General features: G+C 40.6%; 1 protein-coding gene across 1 annotated transcript in view; it reads right to left on the bottom strand.

Moving 5' to 3' along the window:
- Positions 1–2,181: 2,181 nt before the first annotated feature.
- nars1 (asparaginyl-tRNA synthetase 1) overlaps positions 2,182–18,832 on the bottom strand; it is a 34,208-nt gene continuing 17,557 nt past the window's right edge. The window contains exons 7-15 of the mRNA XM_033033031.1: positions 17,137–17,207; positions 16,804–16,890; positions 15,664–15,885; positions 14,600–14,799; positions 12,689–12,824; positions 7,860–7,973; positions 6,986–7,117; positions 4,921–5,052; positions 2,182–2,600 (exon numbers count right to left, since the gene is read on the bottom strand). Coding sequence (XP_032888922.1) covers positions 2,469–2,600; positions 4,921–5,052; positions 6,986–7,117; positions 7,860–7,973; positions 12,689–12,824; positions 14,600–14,799; positions 15,664–15,885; positions 16,804–16,890; positions 17,137–17,207 — 1,226 coding nt within the window. The 3' untranslated portion in view covers positions 2,182–2,468. The remainder of the gene's footprint in view (positions 2,601–4,920; positions 5,053–6,985; positions 7,118–7,859; positions 7,974–12,688; positions 12,825–14,599; positions 14,800–15,663; positions 15,886–16,803; positions 16,891–17,136; positions 17,208–18,832) is intronic.

Below are 18,832 nucleotides of genomic sequence, written 5' to 3'. Positions count from 1 at the left end.
CCGCCCATGGCGGCGACTGCGGGTGCTCGGGAGGCCCCGACCACAGGTGAACATCTGGGAAGATCGGAGGGGTGGCTGGCTGGACTATGGTACCTTCCTCAACTTTGGTGCCACTGTGTTGTGTTGTGTTGTGGTTATGTTGTGTCGTGGACTTCTGTGTTAGTGCTTTTTAAATTTTAATATGTTTTATTTATTATTTATTTTATTTTTTATGATACTTGACTAAGGAAAATTCATTACGTTGTCTCTAATATGAGATAATGACAATAAATTGAATACAATACAATAGTGAGACTCTCTGGGTGCAATTTATTCCGTCACCTCAGCCCTAAATGGCCTACCCCATATTCTTAAACTGTGACCCTGGTTCTGGACTCCCCCCCCCCCCCAACATCGGGAACATTTTTCCTGCAACTAGCCTGTCCAATCCTTTAAGAATTTTATATGTTTCTATAAGATCCACTCTTATCCTTCTAAATTCCAGTGAATACAAGCCCAGTCGACCCATTCTTTCATCAAATGTCAGTCCCGCTATCCCGGGAATGTCCTTCCTCAAATTATGACCAAAACTGCACACAATACTCCAGATGTGGTCTCACCAGGTACCTGTTCAACTGCAGTAGGACCCACCCAGATCTCATTGCACCTCCCCTTTTCCTATTCTGACACAATTCAGACAATAATCTGCCTAGAAGGAGGAACACAAAATGCTGGAGTAATTTAGCGGGACAGGCAGCATCTCTGGAGAGAATGGGTGACGTTTCGGGTCGAGACCCTTCTTCAGACTGATAATCTGCCTTCCTGTTCCTGCCACCAAAGTGGATAACCTCACATTTATCCACATTATACTGCATCTGCTATGCATCTGCTTACTCACTCAACCTATCCAAGTCACCCTGCAGCCTCATAGCATCCTTCTCGTAGCTCACACTGCCACCCAGCGTTGTGTCATCCGCAAACTTGGAGATGTCACATTTAATTCCCTCGTCTAAATCTGAATTAACCCCTTTGTCCTCCTCTGTTGAGTTCTAAATTTCTCCCAGTCTGCTGCTTTCTCTGGCCAATTTATATGCCTTTTCCTTGGATTTAACACAATCCCTGATTTCCCTTAGCCCCGGTTTATTTTTTCGCCAGACAGGGGTGAACAATTTTTGGAGTTCATCCATGCGGTCTATAAATCTTTGCCATTGCATCTCTACCGTTATCCCTTTAAGTATAATTTGCCAGTCTATCCTAGCCAATTCCCATCTCATACCTTCAAAGTCTCTTTTCTTTAAGTTCAGGACCCTAGTCTCTGAATTAACCACGTCACTCTCCCTCCTAATGCAGAATTCTACCATATAATGGTTACTCATGCCCAAGGGTCTTTGCACAAGATCGCTAACTAATCCTTCCTCATTACACAATACCCAGTCTAGAATGGCCTGCCCTCTCCATATTGGTTTGAAAAACCATCCCGTTTCTATTGCAGGAAATCCTCCTCCTGCTACCAATTTGGTTGGCCCAATCTAGAAGTAGATTAAAGTCACCGTTGCTACACGCATCCCTAATTTCCTGCTTAATGCTATCTCCAACCTCCCTACTGCTGTTTGGTCTGGATACAACTCCAACAAGCGTTTTCTGCCCGTGGCTATTTCGCAGTTCTACCCATGCCGATTCTTCAGCATCCAAATTAATGTCTCTCCTTGCTATTGCATTAATTTCCTTTTTAACCAACAGCTCTTTAATCTTCCTACCGCAACCAGAGACCAGTGCTGAATTACTATCTACCTCTTTGATCGTAGTTCAGCACTGCTCTCTGGTAGTGATGGGACCCACTGAGTTACACTAGCATTTTTGTCTTTTCTTCAGGGATGTTGCCTGACCCGTTGATTTGTTCCAGCACTTTGTGTCTTTTTTTTTTGTAAACCAGCATCTGCAGTTCTTTGTTTCAACAAGTCCTTTTATTTACTAGTTGATATATTGGGGTAGATGCAATAAGATCTCTTAATGCATCTGGGCATCTAAAATATATTTGATGTGCTTACTGGAGCAAGGGAAGATATCAGATTTCATGTTTTAGACAAATTCCTGTAATGGTTCTATACGTACAGAACACCAATTTTCAGTAGTTAACAGTACAAACATTGCAGAGACCGGAGTGCAACAGGTTAATTCATAAATATAAAATCCACAGTAGAATATCCTTCAGACTAATTTATTGTTGAGGTCAAATGTAACACCAAAGCTATTCCGAAAATTACAATCACCTGTACATATCAAGACAAGGAGGCCCGATGATGACAAGTTACTTTCCAGTAGCTTAAAGAATTCTTGAAGTATAGATAAGCAGAAGCAGAGATATAGCTGACAAAAATCATCACTGAAATTGTGTGGTCATATGATCTCTTGAGAATTTCCAAATGCTTTATTTTATGCAAGTGATAGAGAACATGACATTTATTTTGCAGTGCTCAAGCAAGCAGACATTATGGTTTGCAACGTTGAACAAAACGTGGGTACAAAGTTACATCCCGAATATGGTATCTGTTCAGCAGCCATGTTAAGAAACGTTCCAGTCCCAAGCCATATCCGCCATGTGGACAACTGCCATATTTACACTAGAAGGAAGAAATGGCAATAAGTATCCGTTAAAAAAAAAAAATCATAGCCTGCCTAATTCAAGAAATGCTGTGTCAGTTGCAAATACATTTCAAGAAAATTAATTTGCCAAATTAATTTTAGGACATTGTAAAGACATATATGAATGATAACATTACAATTATAAGCTCTTTATTTGAGAAACAGAATTGTAAAGATCTAAAGTGAGGAGGTTTAATATTCAACTGCTCCTCTTATGGAGCTCAACACTGAATGCTCAAAATACTAGAATTAGAAAAGGGCAAAAATAACTTTTTTGGCTTGTAATTGTTGCTTTGTGAACAGTTCTGGTTGCACACAGGAGTCTGGCCTTCAACTGACACAAAGTAGTCTAAAATTCTCTCAACCATCAACAAATAGTGTCCAGAAAAATATTTTGCATTGGCATGGCATCTTAATGCAACACTTTCACATGTTTCATATCTGACTTTCTTTATTTTGAGTGATCGTTATTGTGCAACAACAATGAGCAATGAGTAAAATTTAATTTTTGTGCTGGAATATGATCCAGGACATTGCCTTACTTTATGAATAAGCTCCACTGATTGTGAATCTTAGAGGATGACTTAGGTACTCCCTTAAAATTGTAGCCTTCCCGCAGTAGCAAGTTTTGAGATGAATTACATGCTTCTAAAGCAGAACTTGACTCCCTTAAACTTCCAATGTTAAACATAAGAATGAAATAAAGGCATCAAGGCCAAATGGAGCATAATGAATGATCACTTTTGTAAAACATAAAATAACCATTCAACTATTTTTCTTTCTTCATTAAAATGGGATATGGGTGATGCTGGAAAAGTCAACATTTATTATCCATATTGCTCGAGAAGGCGGCTCATCACCTTATTGAAATGAGGGACGAGGTACTGAGGGCGAATAGCCTTCTCCGGCACCTATTTTCTATGTTTTGTTTCTATGAAATGAAGTAGACAGTGACATTGGACAAGTTTCAAAATGTTGATATAGTGAAGGTGAAAGTGTGGCCATTATCCTGGTAGGGAATCCACACCATGTGAAATTTGGAACATTGGCAGGAAAATTGTGTTTCCAGAAAATTCAGGAAAAATGTTAATACATTTAACGGTGATGTTACAAGAATTTCAGAGAGATCTGAAAACTGAGAATCTAAATAATCCAAATAAATAAACTTTGTTCAAGAACATTACCAAAATAAATCTAAATTAGAGGCCTACAATTATAGATTTGCTTATTTCAATCTCAGATTGACGGGGGAAAGAAAAATAAATTTGTTATTGTGGTATGCAACTGCTTTTTCTATGCTAGTTCAGGTTGATAAATTCACTTGAAGGGGCAATACTAATCCAGGTTTCCAGGTTTGTTTGCTGGCTCTTTGTCAAGCAACATAAGGTACTTGGGAGGAATTGCAGATGCTGGTTTATACTGAAGTTAGACACAAAAAGCTGGAATAACTCAGCGGGTCAGGCAGCATCTCTGGCGAAAAGAAATAGGTGACGATTCGGGTCGAGACCCTTCAGTCCGGAGTAGCGTCTCGACCCGAAATGTCACCTATTCCTTTTCTCCAGAGAGGCTGCCTGACCCGCTGAGTTACTCCAGCATTTTGTGTCTATAAGGTACTGGGAGGTCACACGAGGACCAGCTGCAGGCACTCATAAAAACATTATAATACATAACAAAAATTTAAAAAAACCTAAAATGCCTACCTCCTAAATCTCCCTCTGAAAGAATAGAGAGAGTACAGAGGAGATTTACTAGAATGTTGCCTGGGTTTCAGCAACTAAGTTACAGAGAAAGGTTGAACAAGTTAGGGCTTTATTCTTTGGAGCGCAGAAGGTTAAGGGGGGACTTGATGGAGGTTTTTAAAATGATGAGAGGGATAGACAGAGTTGACGTGGAAAAGCTTTTCCCACTGAGAGTAGGGAAGATTCAAACAAGGGGACATGACTTGAGAATTAAGGGACTGACGTTTAGGGGTAACATGAGGGGGAACTTCTTTACTCAGAGAGTGGTAGCTGTGTGGAATGAGCTTCCAGTGAAGGTGGTGGAGGCAGGTTAGTTTTTATCATTTAAAAATAAATTGGATAGTTATATGGATGGGAAAGGAATGGAGGGTTATGGTCTGAGCGCAGGTATATGGGACTAGGGGAGATTATGTGTTCGGCACGGACTAGAAGGGTCGAGATGGCCTGTTTCCGTGCTGTAATTGTTATATGGTTATATGGTTAAAGATAAGATCATATTCGATAACTAGTCAAAGGAATCTTTTATTGGTATTGGTATTAGTTTATTATTCCAACTTACTTGGTCAGTGTACCAGTAGTATGGAGTAGGATCAATGCCTTCACGGTCAAAGCCAGCCAAGAGCTCCTTGATGTCCCAGATACGCATTGATCCTCCCACAATCTCACCAACATTGGGCATCAGCACGTCCACCTCACAAATTCAAAGCAACAATACTTGATATTAATTTTTTTTCATGTAAGGAAAACTCCAGCATTTGTAGTTCATAAGGTCATAAAGGATAGTATATATTGAGAAGAATTTACTGCAATGACAGGCATCTTTTTTAATTACAATAATTACAATGTATTTTTAATTATTATAATAATAATTAATTACACACAGAGACACAAGAGACTGCAGTTGCTGAAACCTGGAGCAATAAACAACAAACTGCCAGAAGAACTCCACAGTCAAGTGAATGGTCAACATTTTTTGAGATCAAGTCCATGCATCAGGACTCCATAGATGCTACTTGAATATTAAACAATAATGTATTTTTTGGGGTCATAGAAACCACAACATCGTAGAAACCAATTCCAATCTATCTGCATCATCAATACAATACTTGGTATTCATCCCGGGGGTACCAAGTTAAATGGTAACACCATTATATGGGACTAAATAGCATTGCAGATAGAGAACCATTTCCTCTGGTATTTTGTGGTCTGCATGTTTCACGATCACATTTTATATATACTTACCCTTTAAGTATTACCAATCATTATGAGAATCAGTATACTACCATTGACTGTGCTATCAAAGCCAATATGCACTGAATTCCTGAGGTGACATCAGGGTACATTTGACAATGTGTGGCTTGTGGAAGATTGATAAAACCCAGTTGTGGGTGGATATTAAACACTCCAATCATTGGGAAATACCTTGCAAATACAGTTCTGCTTTGGCTACAGTGTACACCCATCTACAAAGCGCTTGCAATTACTTGCCCATGCCATTGCAGATCACCTCCCTAACCCACGATCTTTACTTTGAAGCAAGACATGACAGCAGGAGTTTGGGAACATGAGCTCCTACAGGTCCTTCCCCAAGATGTATGTCACCTGGACTTGGAAATATATCGTTATACTTCTAATTTAATCATTTTGGAACTTCCTATTCAACGGCACCATTGGAACACATTTACAGTGAGGAATGGCAAGGACTCAATGCTCACCACCATCTTCTCAAACACAATTAGGGATGAACAATTTATGTTTGCCAGCATTGCACACTTCTTGAAAAAGGAATAATTCATTTTAAAATGCTCCTCCCCCCCAAAACGCATAATTTGCAGTTAAACCAAAGAGCTAATGATTAAAATGTATAGAACAAAAACTTTCATTGGCAAAAATAATGGGTTGGTAAACATACAGAGGTTTCCCCCTGCAGTCCAGGGGAAATTGTGCAGCATTATTGAGCCAAGAAAATCAGATTTGAACTTAGATCCGGCAAACTCAATTAATGGGAGGCAGGTAGAAAGAACTGGATTAAGCAGAGCAGAGCTGGAAGCACTGAGAAGGCTCCCTCACTCACTGAGTCAGTGAGGTCAGCTGGTGACCGCTCTACCGGCATCTGCTTGCTCTCCATGCGTCTGCTTGCTCTCCCATCACAACTGTTTCTGGAAGAGCAGCACCCCATATTTCGCTTGGGCAGTTTGCACCCCAGCGGTATGAACATTGACTTCTCTAATTTCAGGTAGTCCTTACTTTCTCCTCCTCTCAGCTCTCCCTTAGCCTACTTGCTCCACCTCTTCCTTTCTTCTCCCCGCCCCCCCCCCCCCCCCCCCCCCCCCCCCCTCACATCAGTCTGAAGAAGGGTTTCGGCCCAAAACCTTGCCTATTTCCTTCGCTCCGTAGATGCTGCCTCACCCGCTGAGTTTCTCCAGCATTTTAATCTACAACGGTTTATTTGATGCTTTCCCATGTCCATTTCTGACTTACAAAAAATTCAGGTTACGTAGTTTTCCGGAAAGAGCCCTTTCAGAATGCCTATATCTATTTGATATACTACACATGACCATATTAATTGTTGGATTGACTTCATGGTCACTTTATAATCTTACAAAAGTTGTAACTGATCTTACCGATTCAGTAAGCCGGCGATCCTCCGTGCAGCGATGCATGTAGAAGGATTTGATCTCTGCAGGAAAACGACATAGGAGTATTGGCTCATTGATTGCATCAGTCATCAATCTCTCTGGAGCCTCTGGGATATCCTGTGACAAAAAAAAATTCTGTTCAATTCGTCCAAAGCATTAAACTGGTGCGAGTAAAGCAACAGATGGCTGTCAGAACACTTTTGTATTAGCTCAGATACACAAGTTACGGTACAGTCTGATTCTCTTCTACCTCTTTGTGGACATTGGACTTTGTCTCTGGAACTACTGCGCTACACTGCTGAGAACAATATTCTGCACTCTGTATCTTTCCCTTCACTCTACCTATTTTACTTGAGTTTGGCTTGATTGCAATTATGTATAGTATTATCTGATTTGATTGGATAGCATGCAAAACAAAGATTTTAACTGCATCTTGATATTTATGACAATAATAAACATAAACCTAAACCCACGTACTTGTTTCATCTAAACATTAAATGAGAAAGTTTATGCAAAATCCAATAACAAGATGAATACTAAATTAGCAAATGTATTTTTTACTTATTGCAAGAGTGTAACGCAAATAATTGAATTTACCATCTAAAATATCTTGTACCTATGCTGAATGACACACAAAGTTATCACACAAATCTAGTGGATTCGTTCGAGAGAAAAATGTTTAAGGAAATTGTCATTTCAAGCAGAATCTCTGTAGTTTCAAGAGCAATTTCAGAAATGACTTGAATAAGAACCCCTAGTGTACAGTGGTGCTTCCTGCAGTTAGTGTTTAACCAACTCACCATGGCAGTATTTACCCATTGTTCACATTCGCTTGGTTACAATAGATTGAAATAAATACCTCTCCAAATTCATAGAAAGTTCCATCATCTTTCTTAATATCATGTTCTTTCAGCCATGTGATGGCCTCACTGTAGTTCATTCTTTTGAAAGGACGCTGAGGAGGCTGGAATTCCTGATTTAAACAAAAAAAAAAAAGCAAGAATAATTACGAAAATGCAAAATTAAGAAGGAAATCAGAAAGGCAAAAAGGAGCAGCAGATAGCTCTGGTAGATATTAAGGGAAATCAAGAGATATTACATTATGGAAAAGAGGGAGATTAGAGAGCGAAGAGGGCCTCATAAAAATCAAACGAGTCAAATATGTGTGGAGCCAAAGATCTTACTGTGGAGAAAGATGCGAAGTCTGGGGACCATGGGACAATCAATATTACAGTTGAAGAGGTATATGCAGGTGGATATATCTCCTGGGCCTGACCAGATATATCCGAGGACATTGTGGGAAGCTAGAGAAGAAATTGCAGGCACCCTGGCTGAGATATACAAATCATAAGATTTGGGTGAGGTGCCAGAAGACTTGAGGGTGTCTAATGTTGTGCCTCTATTTAAGAAGGGTGCAATGAAAAGCTTTGGAACTATAGACTAGTGAGCATACAGTGCTTTCAGAAAGTATTCAGACCCCTTCAGTTTTTCCACGTTTTGTTACGTTACAACCTTACTCTAAAATGGATTAAGTTCTTTTTTTTTTAAATCATCAATCTACATACAATACCCCATAATAAAGAAGCGAAAACGGGTGTTTAGAAATTTCTGCAAAGTAATTAAAAAGAAATAACTGAAATATCACATTTACATAAGTATTCAGACCCTTTACTCAGTACTTTGTTGAGGCACCTTTGGCAGCGATTACAGCCTCACATCTTCTTGGATATGACGCTTCAAGCTTGGCACACCTGTATTTGGGTAATTTCTCCCATTCTTCTCTGCAGATCCTCTCAAGCTCTGTCAGGTTGGATGGGGAGCCTTGATGCACAGCTATTTCCAGGTCCCTCCAGAGATGTTCAATCGGGTTCAAGTCTGGTCTCTGGCTGGGCCACTCAAGGACATTCACAGACTTGTCATGAAGCCACTCCTGAGTTGTCTTGGCTGTGTGCTTAGTGTCATTGTCCTGTTGGAAGGTGAACCTCTGCCCCAGTCTGAGGTCCAGAACGCTCTGGAGCAGGTTTTCATCAAGGATCTCTCTGTACTTTGCTCCGTTCATCTTTCCCTCGATCCCGACCAGTCTCCCAGTTCCTGTCGCTGAAAAACATCCCCACAGCATGATGCTGCCACCACCATGCTTCACCTTGGTATTGGCCTGGTTTCCCTCCAGACATGACGCTTGCCATTCAGGCCAAAGTGTTCAATCTTGGTTTCATCAGACCAGAGAATCTTGTTTCTCATGCCTTTTGGCAAACTCCAAGTGGGCTGTCATGTGCTTTTTACTGAGGAGTGGCTTCCGTCTGGCCACTCTACCATAAAGGCCTCATTGGTGGAGTGCTGCAGCTATGGTTGTCCTTCTGGAAGGTTCTCCCATCTCCACAGAGGAACTCTGGAGCTCTGTCAGTGACGATCGGGTTTTTGGTCACCTCCCTGACCATAGCCCTTCTCCCGATTGCTCAGTTTGGCCGGGTGGCCAGATCTATGACAAGTCCTGGTGGATTCAAAGTTCTTCCATTTAAGAATAACGGAGGTCATTGTGCTCTTCGGGACCTGCAATGCTGCAGAAATTGTTTTATACCCTTCCACAGATCTGCACAATCCTGTCTCGGAGGTCTACGGACAATTCCTTCATCTTCATGGCTTGATTTTTGCCGACATTCACTGTCAACTGTGGGACATAGAAACATAGAAAATAGGTGCAGGAGTAGGCCATTCGGCCCTTCGAGCCTGCACCGCCATTCAATATGATCATGGCTGCTCATCCAACTCAGTATCCTGTACGTGCCTTCTCTCCATACCCCCCCAATCCCTTTAGCCACAAGGGCCACAGCAAACTCCCTCTTAAATATAGCCAATGAACTGGCCTCAACTACTTTCTGTGGCAGAGAATTCCACAGATTCATCACTGTGTGAAAAATGTTTTTCTCGGTCCTAAAAGACTTCCCCCTTATCCTTAAACTGTGACCCCTTGTTCTGGACCTTATATAGACAGGTGTGTGCCTTTTCAAATCATGTCCAATCAATTTAATTTACCACTGGTGGACTCCAAGCAAGTTGTAGAAACATCTCAAGGATAATCAATGGAGACAGGATGAACCTCAGTTCAATTTTGAGTGTCATAGCAAACTTATGTAAATGTGATATTTCAGTTATTTATTTTCAATTACATTGCAAACATTTCTAAACACCTGTTTTCGCTTCTTCATTCTGGAGTATTGTGTGTAGATTGATGATAAAAAAAGAAAGAATTTAATCCATTTTAAAATAAGGCTGTAACGTAATAAAAAGGTGGAAAAAGTGAAGGGGTCTGAATACTTTCTGAATGCACTGTATTGTCTGTGTTAGGCAGGTTACTGGAGAGTATTCTAAGGGATAAGATATATATGCATTTGGATAGAGAGGGGCTGATTAGGTATATTCAGCAGAATTTTATATGTGGGAGATCTTGTCTCACTAATCAGATTGAGTTTTTTGAAGAAGTAACTAAAAAGGTTGATGAGGGCAAAGCCATAGATGTTGTCAATATGGACTTCAGCAAGTCATTTGATAAGGCTCCACATGGTTGCTCTCAAAGGTTGGATCATATGGAATCTTGGGAGAGCTACCCGACTGGATAGGGAATAGGCTTCAAGAAAGAAAGCAGAGGATGATGGTGGAAGGTTGTTTATCGGATTGGAAACCACTGACTTGTGGTGTGCCTCAGGGCTGGGCCCTGCTGTTTGTGGTTTATACCAACGATTTGGATGAGAATGTACAAGGCATGATTAGTAAGATTGCTGATGACACTAAAGTAGTTGGCATCATAGATGCCAAGATGGCGACGCTGCCTTAACAGCTGCGGCTTGCCTGCAGTCTGTCTGATTTTTCTTTTTTTTTGTTCTTTTGTCCTGTTTTAGTTAATTTTGGTTTATTAGGTTGTGTATCTGTGTGGGGGGGGGGGGGAGAGAAACATGTTTTTGGTCTCTTCCTTTGGGGGGATGCGACTTTTCTTGTCGTATCCCCCGTCTCCGTCTCCGCCGAGGCCTAATGGCGGAGCTGGCGGCCTTGGGGCTGTGGCAGCGGAGACTCAATTTCGGAGCTATGGCGGCTTTCCGACGACTCGACTTCGGAGCTGTGGCAGCTTTCTGCCGTTTCGACTTCGGAGCTGGGGCGGCGTTCCGGCGTTCAGACGGCGGCGACCAGACTTCGGAGACTCGGCCGCGGGCCCAGTGGACGACATCGTCGGGAGCTCGCAGGTCACAGGTTGGTGACCTGTTTTTCCTGAGCTCCCGCAACAACAGCTTAGTCCGCTGGACTGAAGGGCAGCAGCTTCGACCACCCCGGGCCGCGGAGTTTAATTCAATTCAGATAATAATGAAAAATTGCAGCAGGATCGTGATCAGTTGGGCTGTGGAATGGTTCATGGGAGTTTAATAAAGAAAAGTGCAAGACGTTGCATTTTGCAAAGTTAAACCAGGGCAGGACCTTCACAGTGAATGGCAGGGCTCCGGGGAATGCCGTAAAGCAGAGGGATTTAGAAGTGCAGGGAGTTCCTTGAAAGTCGCATCGCAGGTAGTCAAGAAAGCTTTCGTCAGTCAGAATCTTTAACAGAAGTTGGTATGTTACATTAAGACATTGGTGATATTACATTTAGAGTATTGTGTTTAGTTTTGGTCATCTTGTTATAGGAAAGATGTTGCTAAGTTGGAAAGGGTGCAGAGAAGATTTACGAGGATGTTGCCAGGATTCAGGGGCCTTAGCAATAGGGAGAGGTTGAGCAGGCTAAGACTTTTTTCCTTGGAGCGCAGGAGAATGAGAGGTAATCTTAACGAGGTGTATAAAATCATGAGAGGGATAGGGTAAAAGCCTTTTACCCAGAGTAAGTAAATCAAGACCTGGAGGACATAGGTTTTCAGGTGAGAGGTGAAAGATTTAATAGCAACTGGAAGGGCACCATTTTCATGCAATGGGTGGTGGGTACATGGAATGAGCTGCCAGAGGAGGTAGTTGAGGCAGGTATCACAAAATTTCAAAAACATTTGGACAGGTGCATGGATAGGAAAAGTGAGGGAGATATAGGCTAACTGCAGGCAGGTGGGACTAGTGTAGATGGGTATCTTAATCGGCGTGGGCAAGTTGGGTAGAAAGGACTGTTTCCATGCTATATGACTATGAATAGATGGATGAATGTACAAGATGAAGTTACCTTTATGTAAACAAACACAAATAGGATTCAGTAGAAACAAGGAATTGCAGATTCCTCACAGGTTTACAGAAGACACAAAGTACTAGTAATGCAGTGGGTCAGGCAGCATCTCTGGAGAACATGGATATATGACGTTTCGGGTCGGGACTATTCATCAGACTGATTGTAGGGTTTGGAGGGGTGTGGAAGAAAGATGGAGGGGAGAGAGAGACGCAAGACGAAGTGTGGCAGGTAATAGATGAACACAAGCAAGGACGATTTTTGATAAGCAGACAGTTGGAACAAAGGCCATAGATTAAAACAGAAGGTGTGAAACAAAAGGATTGAGGAGTTGCGAATTGTGAAGCCAGAGGAAGGAATGTGGGTGGAGGGGCTTATGAGATAATGAAAAGAGGTAGTATACACAAATTTTGGAGAAGTAACTTCATGTAGCTGTTAATATAAAACTCCCGTTGAAGTGCTCAGGGTATATGTTACACAAAATACCACACACGGTCACTTACCGGGTGCAGTTCACGCACAAGCTCACCAGAAGGTGACTTGAGGATGCGGTCAACCACATCACAAACAAGGTTTTCCAAACGGTCGAGAAGCTCCTCAAAAGTAATGAATGGACATTCTGCCTCAACATGAGTGTATCTGAAATATTTAACAGAAAATTAAGACCACTAAAGTTTTCCTGACAGCATAAAGTGTTTTTAATCAGAGAGAATACTGTAAGTACTCAGCAGGGAAGACGGTATCTATGCAGACAGAAACAATTAATACTTTGACTTCATATCCACAAAGGTTCCCTTGGTGCAACACTAAACCATAAAAGTTATGGCATGAGTTCAAGGGGTCTTTGTAGCATCATCTCACATTTAACTGAACAGAGTATCACAAAAGAATAAACATTTAGTCGCATCTCCAATGTTATTGCTATACCTTCAAAGCGTTAGGTAATTGTGCTTAATTGTAATTCTTTTCATGTTGCTCTGCACTACTGGATACTATGTATATTATATAACATTGTTGTATACGAACTGGTGGGAACTATACTAACCAAATAGGAGTTGGGACAGACAAATGGAGATTAATTCAGACAAGTGCGAGGTATTTCTGGCAGGTCAAATTTAAAGGGAGAGTATACTGTTAATAGTAATACGGTTAGGAACATTAATGTATAGAGGATCTTGGGGTACAAGTCCATAGCTCCCAGAAAGTGGCAACAATAGTGCATAGGATGGTAAAGAAGGCACACGGCTTGCTTATCTTCATCGATCAGGGTGTTGAGTATACAATTTGGGAAGTCATGTTGCAACTGTATAAAACTATGGTGAGGCAACATTTGGAGTATTGTATGCTGTTTTGGTCACTACTTTACAGGAAAGGTGGAGGTTTTGGAGTGTAGAAGAGTTTCGTAAGAATATTTCCTGGATTAGAGAATATATTAATTATAAAGAGAGATTGGACAAACTTTGATTGTATTCTATCAGAGGCTGAGATCTGATACAACCACATTCAGAGGCAGTTTTCCAAATTCAAGGACAGTTTCTTCCCAGCTGTAAACATGCAACTAGTGAGCGGTCCTGAACTATCGGACCATCTTTGATCGGACTTCACTGGCTTTACCTTGCACTAAACGTTATTCCCTTATCATGTATTTGTACATTGCGAATGGCTCGATTGTTATCATGTCTTTCCACTGGCTGCTTAGCACGGAACAAAAGTGTTTCACTGTACCTCGGTACAGGTGACAATAAATGAAACTGAACTGAACATAACATACAATTCTGAGAGAGATCGATGGAAATGATAGTCAGTCTTTTTCCTTGGGTGAAAAGTTCAAACACTCGGGGGCATAGCTTTAGCATGAGAAGGGATCGTTTAATGGAAATTAGAGGCAACTTTAAAAGAAAACTCAAGAGTGATTGGTACCTGAAATGAACTACCAGGGGAAGTGGTGGAAGTATATACAATAGCAACATTTATGAGACATTTACACAGGCAGGGAATGGAGGAATACAAATGACTGCCAGTATATGTTCAATTTAATTTGGCATAATGGTTGGCACAAATGGTTGGTTCAATGGCCTGTTCCTGTGCTGACCGTTGTATGTTCTTAATATTTTATAGTCTAATCACAAATTCAGTATCAGTTTCTTAAAGAGCTGTTACATAAAAATGTTAAGTGGCAAAGTAATTTTCATCTTGAGTTAAAGCAATACGGACTAATATGGACACCGCTGGTCTAAAAATTACCGTAATTATTTTTCATTTATAGATGCAGCAACAAGCAGAAATACTTAAAGTATCAGTTTCCAATTCCAAACCAAAATGTGTTCACATAAGTCTCAATTAGGTTTTATATCCCAATCCCAAGTTATAATTGTCCCCGATAATATTAGAGCACAAAGAAATAAAACACCAACTCTGCCAGGTGTCTGCGAGTCCGGGACTGCTCCGCACGGTAGGACTGTGCCACGCAGAAAACATCCCCAAGGCAAGGGATACAGGTCTCCAGGTATAACTGAGAAGACTGGGTCAAGAAGGCCTCTTCACCAAAATAGTTCAGCTTGAATAGTGTTGATCCTCCCTCAACCTGTGTCTGGACCAATGTGGGCGGAGTGATCTGAAAAAGAAATATAATTAGTATACAAGGGTGGGGGAAACAGTTACTTCCCCCCCCTCCCCCCCCATACAAAAAAAACTGCTCACTGTAACTAATCACATCAGTTTCAAGTTATAAAATGTGATCACAAATTCAGCAAGTGTAAATGGGTCTGATAGCACGAAGTTTCATTGGAGCTCTGTAATAATGCTAGATAAAAAGAGCACTATTTGTGCAGGCAATGAGATGCAAATCTTTGACCCACACTTTGTTAACAGAGAGAACCATTAAAGTGTATTTTGTACATTAGGTGAACAGATGCATGGCATTTCTAACACACGGGTTGCACTTTCCCCCTTGTGGCCCATGGAATAGCCCGTATCTCCTTCACATGGTGAAGAGGAAAAAATACACAATACTTAACAGTTAAAGAAAATAACCATAAAAATACACAAAAAACATTCAAAAATCAAATTAGCATCAAAATACACAAAGAAAACCCTCAAAAATTGTTCAAATTTGAAAAAACGTTCTCAAAATAACCAGAGATTCTTACTGTTCTATGCATTATAAGCTTTGAATAATTTTCGATTGTATTTAAATTTGGCATTTTCTGGTAGTTTTGCCACAATGAACAAATTACAAACTATTCTAACATTTTCTGAACAAACCCCACACAATGATATGTTCTGCTTTCAATAGTTACTTCACATTGAACTCTTCATGATCAAAGAGCATGGGTGGGGGGGGGGGGGGGTCAGTTCCATAAAGCAGTAACACAAGTGGTAACCACATATTTTGGGTTCTCAATGAACGACTACGTTCAGTATTACACACTTATTTATAGCCACTTCAAATACAGCACTGAAGAAATAAGAAACATACTTCATAGTAGCTATTGTCAAAGAAGTGGTCCCTAAAGCACTGCACCAGAGCAGAGCGCACTTTGAAGATCTTGGTCATGTTTTCGCCACGTAGCATCATGTGACGGTTGTTGAGCTGGACATCAACGTCAGATTCTTCATTAAGCAGGTTATCTGCACCTCCAGCTGGAGCCAAACCAATCAGTTCCCAGTAATCACAAATCAATTCATGCCCTTCGGGAGCCTGGAACATAAGCAAAGCAGCACACTTCAGCTGGACTAGGAGTGCCATTCTGTACATTTTTCCCCCAACAAAGCTATCGGTTTCAATTCACACTGGGGCAATGGTGAGGCGAGGGGGGAGAGGAAGAACAAGAGAGAGGAACAAAGCGAGAAAATGAGGGACAAAGTAAAAAAGAGAGTAAAAGATAGAGAAAAGGAGGGAGGCAGATAGAGAGATGAGGGAGAGGGGAAAGAGCAAAGGAAAAAAAGAGGAAAAAGGGAGGAGGAAAAGCCAGAGGTGCTATTCTTGATTTTTTGTCTTTAAACTCTTTCACCCTTTTAAAATTCCCAGCTTCTCTACTTCTCTTTTAAAATTTGATAGCACTCCTTAAAAAAACATCAACCAAACCTTTGCCAAACATCACTAATATCTCCAAATATGGTGTGCTTTTCAAATTTTGTTCAACTACTAATCAATGAACCGTTTCGATTGCTTTTATTGTGATGCATTGTTACTATTTCTGCAAACATTTTCACTATTTATGTCCACTGTGAATGCTGACCAAAAAAAATCAACAATTTGCCTTACTTTTATGTTCACCTTCAATTGGACCTCTATCTGCTTATAAAGGGTCATTAAATTAAAAGGTGCCAAAGGTCACTTTAAACAATCTGATCATTTAAGACTCTCGTGTTAATTTTCCTGTAGCCTTTCTGCAAATTTTACCCGTTGTTATTTTGCATCTTTTATTTTTGTTGTTCTTCTTGATATATGGATTTATCATGTACACTTTTGTGTGGTCTGTTGTACAGCTTTATATGATCTTTAGGAGTTTGAAGCAAAAATATTACAAATATGTTTATACATTTCTAAAAACATGTACAATTTATTAATAAGATAAATATAATATAATTAATAAATATTTATAAAAATGTCTACCATTTTGCCCTCCGGCACAACTTGCAGGTTTCCATAAACTGCAATGGAGCTCTCTGTTGATAGGAGTAATCCATTGTAGCATTGACACTGAAGAAGAAAATATGTTAGAGCACATACATTACGTTTACAGAGAAATTATAATTTCCTCACATTGAAGTTATTGAAATTGGAAATTATTCAACATTCATTGTAAACTTAAAAATGATTTTGACTAGAACAGAGCAAAAGGCAGTAACATTAAGAATCAGAATTAATAATGACATCTTCACATTTTAACGATGAAATGAAGAACATTTAACAAATGTATTTGATTGTTTCGGAAAAAATGATTACCAGGTCATCACTGAGGATACATTGCAGAAATCCCGTGCCATCACGTAAAACAACGAACATTAAGTTCTTTCCTGTTAAGGTAAATATTTTAATTTTAAATGAATTGATATTAGCGAATGCTGTCCCGCTCACTTCCTTCTTACATTATAAAGGAAATTAAATAACTGAACTGACTCTCAACATTTGATAAGGTCCCACATAGGAGATTAGTGGGCAATATTATGGCACATGATATTGGGAGTAGAATGCTGACATGGATAGAAAATTGGTTGGCAGACAGGAAACAAAGAGTAGGGATTAACGGGTCCCTTTCAGAATGGCAGGCAGTAACTAGTGGGGTACCGCAAGGCTCGGTGCTGGATTTACAATATACATCAATGATTTGGATGAAGGGATTTAAAGTAACATTAGCAAATTTGCAGAAGACACAAAGCTGGATGGCAGTGTGAACTGTGAGGAGGATGCTATGAGAATGCAGGGTGACTTGGACAGGTTGGGGGAGTGGGCAGATGCATGGCAGATGAAGTTTAATGTGGATAAATGTGAGGTTATCCATTTTAGTATCAAAAACAGGAAGGCAGATTACTATCTAAATGGCGTCGTTGGGAAAAGGGAAGTACAACGGGATTTAGGTGTCCTTGTTCATCAGTCTATGAAAGTAAGCATGCATGTACAGCAGGCAGTGAAGATAGCGAATGGCATGTTGGCCTTTATAACACGAGGAGTCGAGTATAGGAGCAAAGAGGTCCTTCTGCTGTTTAGGGGTAACATGAGGGGGAACTTCTTTACTCAGAGAGTGGTAGCTGTGTGGAATGAGCTTCCAGTGAAGGTGGTGGAGGCAGGTTCGTTTTAATCATTTAAAAATAAATTGGATAGTTATATGGATGGGAAAGGAATGGAGGGTTATGGTCTGAGCGCAGGTATATGGGACATGGGGAGATTATGTGTTCGGCACGGACTAGAAGGGTCGAGATGGCCTGTTTCCGTGCTGTAATTGTTATATGGTTATATAGTTGTACAGAGCCCTAGTGAGACCAACCTGGAGTATTGTGTGCAGCTTTGGGCCCCTAATTTGAGGAAGGACATTCTTGCTATTGAGGGAGTGCAGCGTAGGTTTACAAGGTTAGTTCCCAGGATGGCAGGACTGTCATATGCTGAGAGAATGGATCAGCTGGGCTTGTACACTCTGGAGTTTAGAAGGATGAGGGGATCTTCTTGAAACATATAAGATTGTTAAGGGTTTGGACACGCTAAAGGCAGGAAACATATTCCCGATGTTGGGGGTGTCCAGAACCAGGGGCCACAGTTTAAGAATAAGGGGTAAGCCATTTAGAACGGAGACGAGGAAACACTTTTTCATCACAGAGAGTTGTGAGTCTGAGGAATTCTCTGCCTCAGAGGGCGGTGGAGGCCGGTTCTCTGGATACTTTCAAGAGAGCTAGACAGGGCTCTTAAAGATAGTGGAGTCAGGGTTGGTTCGCATGCTTGATCAATGGTGTTTTATTATTATTATTATTATTAATGTTTAGTGTTTTCTGAGTCATTCGTAACTGTCACTGTATGTCATGTTTTTATTTGTGGGCGGAGCACCAAGGCAAATTCCTTCTTTGTGAATACTTGGCCAATAAACTTAATTACTAACTTACTTGTCTAGTGTCTTACCGAGTGTGACTGAGGAGTGAATGAATAATGCGAT

This window comes from Amblyraja radiata, chromosome 1, assembly GCF_010909765.2.
Source record: "Amblyraja radiata isolate CabotCenter1 chromosome 1, sAmbRad1.1.pri, whole genome shotgun sequence".
Lineage (NCBI taxonomy): Eukaryota > Metazoa > Chordata > Chondrichthyes > Rajiformes > Rajidae > Amblyraja > Amblyraja radiata.
The sequence above is the reverse complement of the archived record's forward strand: the minus strand, read 5'-3'. Positions and strand labels throughout refer to the sequence as shown.